General features: G+C 37.7%; 1 protein-coding gene across 7 annotated transcripts in view; it reads left to right on the top strand.

Annotated features, from left to right (window-relative positions):
* Positions 1–1,795: 1,795 nt before the first annotated feature.
* Positions 1,796–9,977, top strand: part of entpd5b (ectonucleoside triphosphate diphosphohydrolase 5b) — a 63,775-nt gene continuing 55,593 nt past the window's right edge. For 6 of the 7 annotated variants that reach the window (XM_055015692.1, XM_055015689.1, XM_055015690.1 and 3 more), the window contains exons 1-5: positions 1,804–1,847; positions 7,333–7,467; positions 7,689–7,912; positions 8,266–8,345; positions 8,611–8,754. In XM_055015692.1, the coding sequence (XP_054871667.1) occupies positions 7,696–7,912; positions 8,266–8,345; positions 8,611–8,754 (441 nt within the window). In that variant the 5' untranslated portion in view covers positions 1,804–1,847; positions 7,333–7,467; positions 7,689–7,695. Of the gene's footprint in view, positions 1,848–7,332; positions 7,468–7,688; positions 7,913–8,265; positions 8,346–8,610; positions 8,755–9,977 lie in introns of all 7 variants that reach the window. The other variant, XM_055015688.1, reaches the window with a different exon arrangement.

Raw genomic sequence — 9,977 nt, 5'->3', positions numbered from 1 at the left:
AGAAATGTCAAAGACCTGGTAGGAAGCCAGAAGTGTCTTGCACTGGCAGCAATGGTCAAGGCCAAGAGGAATCCAAGGATAAACACCAAGAGCATCCCAATAGACACACAAATCCTCAGCTGCACTAAGAAGAAAGCTGCTCTGTGGTGGAATAGGATGAAAATGTTTGGCCGCAGAAAGGAGAAGCACTCAAGCCCAAAAACTCAACATGATGGTGGGAATGTGATGCTTTGAGGGAGTTTATTAGGCAGCCCGGTCATGATAAAGGAGGACAATGTTAAGATTGTGGAGGAAAACATCAGGCAGTCTGCAGAAAAAGTTGACCTTGGGCAGGATTGGAGCTTCCAACAAGACCATAATGTGAAACAAACAGCCAAAGTGGTGAAAAAACAGTGAACAGAAACAATGGGAAGATGTTGAGACAGCTCTGCCAGACCTGAATCCATCCAGACCAGGGCGATGGAGAGGAAGACGAAGTGAACTGAGAAATAGGATTCAAAATTCATTGATAACATCTCCAGCACAGTGTCTGACTGTCTTTTGTCATTTGTTTGTCATTTTCAGCCAGAAGAAACCTATTAGTCAAATACAACTCCACTAGAAATCAAATTCTGGACCATAAAGACAAAAAAAGATGTCACTAAATGGTGCTTTATTAGCTCAGGAGATGGAAATTTGGTGATAATACAGGAAGTTGTTCTCATTCTGCTGCTGAAATGTAATCATAGGAGATAAAGAACTGCTGCATGTTCTTCTATTATCACAGCACAAACTGGACCAGCTGTTTGTTGCTTTCAGTCCTGCTGTTCCAGTACAAGTATGTAATTATTTAATTTATTCCACATTATTAACCCAGTATGTGAGAAGTCACCAAAGCTGTGGTGAGAATATTATAACTCAGTCTTTACTGACGCTGAAAGGAAGTGAACTTTCACATATGAAGTGTTATAATAATTAGCATATTTGCTGAAGTTTCCATCACCTTACTGTATTTGAAACAAGGCTCAAGAAGTACATTTTTTTTAAAAATTACATGAAATAAGAATTGATAGTTGATTAATCAGTTTCAGCAATCCAAAAATATATCAAAATCTAAATTTTCTGATTGCATTTTCTTAAATGTGAATATTTTCTGTTTTCTTTCTGAAACTGAGTGTCTTTATAATTCATAAGCTTTGAGAAACACTTATGGACATTTTTTCAAAACCATTTTCTGACATTTTATAGACCAACAACTAACTGATTAATAGAGAAAATAAGTGTCAATTGTAAGAATAGTACAGAAACAATTTCTTAACAGTTTTCTCAACTATTTGTCAAGTGTGAAATATCCCAGACGTTTGGATGGATCTCATTTTCTGAAACTGCTAAGTCTGTATTGTCTTGATATCATCTGTTACTGATAATTTCTTAATCTCAAATATCTGAGTAATTTCTTCACTGAATTTGCAGGGTTTTTTTTTATTTATATACAGAAATTTGCTAAATCCCTTCCTAATTTTCCACTTTTTCTCCAAGAACTGAGCTCTCTACTGAAATAACTCAATGTAAAGAGTAAAAAAATATGTATATGTATTAAAAATTAGTGGAAATCTGTAAATTTTTCTACCCTGAAACCTTGGATTAAATATTTGTGTAAACCGGATTTTTCTTTTCCAGTGAAATTGGTATCATTGTGTATTAATTAAATTAAATTATTATTATTATATTTATGATATCCAATCCATTATATATGTGCTAGATATATTTGGTTTTATTTAAATAAATAAGTAAATAAATAAACAAACCGTTGGGATGACGTCACGCGGAGCCGGCAGTCAGAGCAGAGCTGACAGTCGGACATCATGGTGAGCTTCAGCTGACTTTAACGTTCACAGAACACTTAACTAACGTATCTTCTGGTTCTGTACGGTGTATTTTACAGTGCATTCAATGTGTTTGTGCGGAGTTCTTTTTCCGTGAGCTCGCTGTAACTCGCGGCAGGAAGCTACCTGACGTTAGCCGGCTATCAAACTTCACCGGCTAGCTTTAGCACTTCACCGCTAGCGAGAAGCTAACAAACGGTCCGCAAACTTAATGGAAGCTAACTTCAGTGTTTAGCTAAACACACGAAAAACGCTTGACCGAGGCAAAAAGACTGTGTTCACCGTACAGAGGATGCTTCTTGGTTTAACGTTAGAAAACGTAACTGTAACGCTGTTTTTTTAACCCACAATAACAGAAGACAAGTAGTTAAATAGTATTGCTATTGGCGTCTAAATTATCGCTCAAACAGCTGATTTAACTACATATAGGTGGCAAGTTACAGGAAAACCTAATTGAATATTGAATGCAGGTGCTTCCGCACAGGTGTACTGCATGCCATAAGAAACATCCAATCATGTTCAGAGGAAGACATGTAAGAAGTTTGGTAGCTGGTACTGGGATTTAACCTTCAAGTAGTAAAAAAACGTATTTAAAACAACATTGTATCCAATATATAATTTGTTAACATTTTTATGGTGCTGTAACATTTCTACTGCAGTGCCCAGGTGCTTGATAAATGAAAAAAAGAATAAATGTAACTTCTGTGTAGTAAATATATGGAAGAATATTGTGACAACAAAAAATGTACTGAATAATTGAAAACCCACAATCTCCAGAAGTCTACCTATGACAGCTGTGGTGCTTTGTGTAACCTCAATGCCACAACAACTAAGTGCATTTTCAGAATTTTAGTATCAAATGGGTATCAATGTATTGGTTCTCATGAAATCTCTACTCTGTAGCAGTTAATAAATGCCAGACAGGCCAAGATGATTCTGATTTTGTATCAATAATACAGAGGAAAAGATCTAACTGACCTTAATAGAGGGTTCATTGCTGTGGCACAGATGGAAGGAGCTTCAGTCACAACGACTGCATGGCTGGGTTCAATAAGAACAGAGTTTATCTGCCTTTAGATCAATGGGAAAGCAAACTGAAAAGTATTCACTGTAGAGAGGATACTTCTCAGGTTAACATGAAAACATTAATGGATAACAAACAATTGAATGCTAATATTAGCCATTAAATGGCTGGCTTAACTTCAGTTTATATAGCACAGTTACAAACAACAGGAGGTTAACTAAGATGCTGCACAATGAACATAGCAGGCAGTAAATCACAGTGACTAACTGCATAGTACAGTTAAGCCCTGCTACATGTTAAAAAAAAAAAAAAAAAAAGCTGAACAGGCCCAGAAGTTTCAGATTATTTATCAAGACATAAAGCTTTAAATGTCTTTGGAAGAGGGCTCATTGTTGGGGAACACATGGTAGGGGCTTAAGTCACAGACTGTAACAGTGGCTAAAATGAAATCTGCGTTTAGATCTATGGGGAAGGCATTAGTAAAGAGGGTTTTAAAGTGAAATCAGGATTTAATAATGCAGTTACCAAATCAAAGAAGCTACAATTCAGGATGTCCGCTAGGCCAGGCTCAGATTACAGGAGTTTCAAGCCCTCCCTATTGCCTCAAACATTTTTCCATCCAGCATTCTGCTTGTGCTTTGTCACTGCAAAATATACCTAATTTTACAGTACATTATTACACCACAGTCTCCATTTTGTTTCCCCATGAGCTCAAGTAATGTGGTGCTCTCCTCTATGATTACATCCTATGGTATGAAAATCTGAATACTAATACTTACTTTAATAGTTTGTGATGATGTGCTACTATTTTCAGATATTGTAGCGTGAGCATGTCTGCTATTACAAGGAAGAATGTCTATGAATGTATGCAACTACAGTTTTAAAATCTGTAAGGATTGGTCAGTGGCTTCACAAATTCCTGCTGTCCTCCTATGATAGTCACGTTTAGTAGTTCATGTGGTAATGCTTCACATGTATTATGCATTACTGTGATATATCTAAGGGAAAAAATGAATTCTTCCTCGGTGGACTGAGAGTGTCAGTGCAGGACGTGATCAGACTGTCATCAGAACAGTCAGAGAGGGATATTATAGTCGAGCTGCGGTGAATAAACCCTTCATGAGTGCACATTTGAGGGTCGAGTGGTGCGAAAACCAGAGATGTGGGAAAAAGTAATATGGTCAGATGAGTCATCCTTCACCGTATTCTTAACAAGTGAGTGCATGTGTAGACCCAGCTATGAGAGATTTTGGACTGATCTGGTGTTTTGATGATGCACTGATGAGGGAAAGCTGTTGGAAGAATGCTGTTCACCCAAGTCTTGCAAAATCAGTTTTAAGGTGCATTGAATACAATTAATGCAGACAATTTGTCATCTGTCTTTAGCTGCACTAGTAACTTTTAAAACCTGAATTTGTTTTTTAAAAATACTGAAGTGCTGCGTGCATCAACCTGTGAATTACAGAGGACTGACTACATATTCCTCCGTGCATTTTTATTCATTGAACTTACACTGCTTCTGTTCAATGGCACCTCGTTAGCTCAGATTAAAGCAGATTATTAACTTTGTGGGCACAGTGGTAGTAGATTTTTGTGGTTCACTTCTGTTAATGCTACAATAAAAGTATGTTTATTTTCATTCTAAAATTGCCGAAAGGTCCAGCACAGATGCAGGCAGCACCATAAGAAAGCACAAAGATATTCAATTGGATTTTAAAAACATATTAAAAACATAATGACTTAGATCAAACTGTAGCAGCTTTCATACAAATCAGTGCAGCTCAAAAAGCTTTAAAGAGGATTGATAATAATAATAGGACAAAACAAGTTTAGATTTTTATGGAGAGAATAAGACTGAGACAAAACATGATAAGATACCATCACTACTAGATGTGAATGAATGGAACTAGAAAAAGAACACGTCACAAAAGTCCTGATAACATTGTAGGGTTAGATAATCCTTGATACAAAAGGATTATTTTATGTTAGTTTTTGATAAATCCACATCTTAAAGAGTGGAGTCCTTCAGAGATTTCAGGGACTTTTAATTTGAGGATACAGACATTCATTTGTATGTTTCTACCACGCTCAGACAGCAGTGACAATGACAGAAGATTGTCTTTGTTCTCACAGGCTGACTTTGTATTAGAACATACTGTCCACAGCGTGCAAATAGAAAAGTCACTCAGTACACACTACCACACTTATGAAAATTTCATACATGTTCCTCTCATATGCCATTGGAACCACTGTTAGGATGCCGTCGCCCAGCAAAATGTCATGTTTGAGTTTTAAGATTGATAGTAACAAAAATATAATAGATTTAATAACAGACATTGACAGTGTGCATGTTGGTGCAGCAAAACATGAATCAAAAAACTGGAATCTAGATCATAAGTCAGTGAATGCTTCGCCAAAATAAAAAAAATAAATAAACGGTACAGTTTAATGCTCAACAAATTAACCTTCTGAAGTCAGAAATAATGAAGAGAAAAGTAGGGAGTGGTGCATCGCGTCAAGAGCAATAAAGCTGGTAGTATGAAAGTCAAGAAAATACAAAATCAGGTGATCTTAAACTGTCAAAAGATGAAAAATGACTGTCCCGCTTTAAATTACTGGAGGTTTTTAGTACTAGTCTGCAGTCCAGTTATGATTTTGTATATGAAAATCCTTTATTAAAACATGGATAAATCAATTGTTTCAACTCAGTCTTTATTCTGGTGTAGCTGCACCCTGAAATCTCAACCAAAACAACGCATTTTCATCAATAAAAAGTGGAGCAGTCATTATATAAACTGTATTTTGAATAGTTGACAAAGTCATGAAATCATTTGCATTTTTTTTGTCACGTGGAATTCAGAAGAATGCCAATGTGCAATACTTTAATGACTTGAGTCAAATTGTATTGCTTGTATATGCAGGAAATGACTTTTACATCTGAAAACATGTTGAAAATGTTCATAATGTAGAATAGAAATCTTTTCCATAATGATTAAACTTCTGAGCCCCAAATGGTTTTTATTAAAATTCTGTCACATATTTCCTCACTGTGGGACCATTTTTTATAGCAAAATAAAGTCCTGCACCTCTATGGAAACCGCACAATTAGAGAGAATGTAATTTTTTATTAGTTTTTTTTTTTTTTTTTTTAATAGCCGGTTTTCACTGTACTCTGCATGTCAACAACCTGTTTCTCTGTACAGTTTTTGAGCCATGCTATATTTATTTTCTCACTCAAGTGTGTTTTATTTTGCTCTTAATCTCTCTAAATTTCTTTCTGTATTTGTTTTATCTCTACTTTGTGTCAGCACAACCTGCAGTTCAAACAAAAAGTCTCCATTAGGTTACGGAGCACATCATTTTTAGTTTTTACTGATTTTGTTTCTGTCCACGTTGCTTTTGGTGAATATTCTTACTAAGACATGTAGAATAAAGTCATGTGAAACATGATGCTTATAGGCATAGGCCGTTGGAAAATTGAAAATCTGACATCTTTTTCAGTTTTTAATTTTCAGGATCTGACAAAAGGTCCAATTCCGCCTTTCAAGCCTGCCTGCATCTTTTGGGGTTATGAGAGTTAATATCTTAACACTTTTACATTTACCTGCAGTTTTTTGCCCCCTTTTCAGCAAGGTTAGTAATAATGGGCTAAGCAAGTAAAGTTCATACTGCACATTTCATACACGCAGCAAGCACTCAGCAAAGAAAACCCTGTAATTTGAATAATAGTGGTCCTGTTCCCCCATGGAGCTAGCCAGTCACGCGCTGAGAAAGAAAGCAAGTAGCACGTTTTGGATAGCTATTTATTAATGGCAGATAATTGTGTGGAGGTGTGATTCGAAAAAAACAAACAAACACGTTGTGATTGCAAATGATTACACCACATCTCCTCCAGCATTTGGCAGCTTCTACCACACATTGCAAACAGTTTATGGAAATTTCTGCATATTAGTGTCATCTGGTGATTGGTGTGTCATTTTGTGCAGATGTAAATGAGCAAAAATCCAGGTCACAAGTGAAAAGTCACACAGAGGACTATGCAGTCTTTAAATAGGCAAATAAAACCTTGAGGAATTCATCTGTGGCCACAACTCCTCTTTATAGATCCCACTTAGTTTCTGGAACATTTCAGTGATAAATAAATAATGAAGGAATACAGGGACAGAGCTTGAGGGACCAGTTGTTGGACAGACTTGTAACTGTGAAGTCATGCTGTAGATCCCATTAACAGTCCAGTTGTAACATTTATATTAATCTTTGCTTCAGTCCAAAATAGAAGTTAAACAGCTGAAATTTGTAAAATAGAATTATTAAAGCAGTAGAATTTCTGCATTAAATGTCCCCACTCTGTTGAATTTGTGTGTGTAATCAGTGTGACAGTTTCTCAGCAGGAGTTTCTCACAGCAACGCTTTTAACTTTTTGTAATTTCTGCTCTTCTGTAGAGAGATGTCGAGACTCGCTTCGGTTGCCGTGTATTGATCGAACACGAAGATGAAAGGATTAAAGTCCAGCAATTAAAGTTGAACACGGTGAAACTGTGATGTTCTCTAAATGTTCTGCAAGAGTTGACTAAGCAGGTGAAGAGGCTGATGTTGGGAAGTCTGACGGGGTGTGGCCACATTCAGTAGTCCAAATAACCTGATTGCTTCCTGTTGCTGTTGTCATGCTGTAATTTAACATCCATTACTAGTCAGCAGCAGTGTGAGCTGCTCTCTCCAGCGCTTCACAACGATTTAGGTGAATATTAGTGGTACAGACGTGTAATAAGAGGACCTGTTGTGTTTTCCTGCTCCTCCAGAGTGAAGATGAAGCCACTCACCGTGCCTCTTCTCCTCCTGGTCCTGCTCGCCGTTGCAGGACTGAGCCGAGCCCAAGTCCAAACCTCTTTTTTGGACTGGTCCAGGATCCTTCCGAGTCTCAGCCGTCCGGCGAACCACAGCCGGATCTTCTACGCCGTGATGTTTGACGCAGGGAGCACGGGAACTCGCATTCACGTCTACACCTTCATCCAGAGCGACTCGGGTAACTCTGCTTCTCTTTACTCTTCTTATGATATCAGCATCGAGGTGAGAGGCAGGTTAAATCATATGCAGGATGAGTGTTGTGTAATGTATGTAAATTGTCTGTAAAACACTTAACCTCACTGATTTACAGCAGAGTAACAAGCTTGACTGATATCTAAGCTTTTCTGCTACTCTCACAGCCTCTACATTCTGTAAACCTATAAATTCTCACTTCAGGGAACACAGGTTACACTTGGGTTCATGTACTATTTCAGTAATAAGCCTATTTTGTCAGATTCAAGCAGATTTAAACCTCTTAATGCCTCTAATAGCTGCTGCTTATTTGATGTGGGTGGATCTTGTTTCTTTTAGCGGAGCTGCCTGTTTTGGACAATGAGATGTTCCATTCCATAAAGCCCGGTTTGTCGGCATATGCTGACTCCCCTGAAATGGTGAGTTCATTGTCAAATCCAATCAATCATATTGAGCTGGAGGAAAAGGTCCAGTGGCTCTCCATTATATTCAGAAACGCTGCCAGTAGCCTCCCTCTGCAGGAATCATGTCGCTAATGAAAGTCAGTGGGAAGTGAGAAAAGCGAAGTGACAAACAAGTGAAGACTCAGGCAGTTTGTTTTCTCATCTCTGACCAGCCACCCTGTTGTCAAGACAATTCTGTGCAGTTCTGTTTTCTACTGATTTTTTGTGTCTGTTTTTAAAGGCCGGACAAACAGTGAGGATGCTGTTAAAGGTGGCCAAGAAGACGGTGCCTCGTCTGGTGTGGAAGAGAACTCCTTTAGTTCTCAGAGCCACAGCAGGACTTCGACTGCTGTCTGCAGAGAAAGCTCACGCTATTCTGGACCAGGTAAAAGAGTGATGGAGGAAGTAAATCAGCCATTACAGCAATGTAAAAATGCTCCATCACAAGTCCTGCATGGATAGTCCTAATTAAATGAAAGTGTATCACAGCAGAATGTAGTTGAAGCATTGCAGTACAAGTCCTGGTTTGGTTCCTCTGACTGATATATTTTTTATATGTACCATCATAAGATTATTAATAGTGAAGCATCAGGATGTCAGCAGTATGTTACTGTTGGAGCTGCTGCAGCTTTAACTGCTTTGCACAACTTTTTATCTAGTTTGATATTCAGGGACAGCGGATAAATTCAGGGGCAAGTTACATGATTAGTGGGAGAGGAAAGAAGAAAAAAACAAAGTTCTGATCATAAATCTGTTTTGAGTTTATCTGTAATCTTTGCCGTTTGCTTTTATACTGGATCAGTATCAGCATTTACTGAAACAAAACAGAAATTTAGAAGAAAAAGCACTGCTTGGTGAAGCTGTAAACTACTCATAGACATCTGAAATATGAGCCTGATTGCCTCTGCTTTTGAAAAAGAATCTAACTATGTGTTGTATTTTCAAAGCTTTATATTCTCTTCATTGTGTCGCCCTAAAAAAGCTGTCAGATAAATGTAGTAGAGTAGAAAGCACAATATTCCCTTTGAAATATGGTGGAGTGGAAGTATAAAGTAGCATAGAATGGAAAGCACTTCAAAATTTCCTAATGCACAGTACTTGAGTAAATGTACTTAGTTACTTTCCACCACTGAAAGGTGAGCTAAGGCTGAAATTTGAAACAAAAAGCTGTTTTCCACTGCAGAAACTTCCTTTTTCAAGCAGCCTGAACCTTTGAGCATGTTCCAATCACAAGAACTTCCCATGTTTAACCATGTGTAACCTTTTTCAGATTCATTTTTGAAAAAAACTACTTACTCCAGGGTGGGATACTCCTGAGAAGCTGCTATGTGGGTTGCAAGCAAGCACCAATTTTTGCTCCTTCTGATATTCTCGTCCTGTAGCAATCTTCTCCTCTCTAACATCACCATCAGCAATGTAATATTCACCATTTACCCCAACATAATGAGCCTCCAGAGTTCTATTTCCAATGTGCCCATAGTACCGGAGTTATGTTGACTAAGTACTATTTGTTGTTGTTTTGCACTCCAAGTTAACGTCATGGTCCAAGCTGTCAAATCCACAGAAAGGATGAAAGACTCGATTACAGGCCTGCTCCTGTAAACGTTC

This window comes from Amphiprion ocellaris, chromosome 12 (genome assembly GCF_022539595.1).
Source record: "Amphiprion ocellaris isolate individual 3 ecotype Okinawa chromosome 12, ASM2253959v1, whole genome shotgun sequence".
Taxonomy (NCBI): Eukaryota; Metazoa; Chordata; class Actinopteri; family Pomacentridae; genus Amphiprion; species Amphiprion ocellaris.
This window is presented reverse-complemented; position numbering and strand designations above follow the sequence as displayed.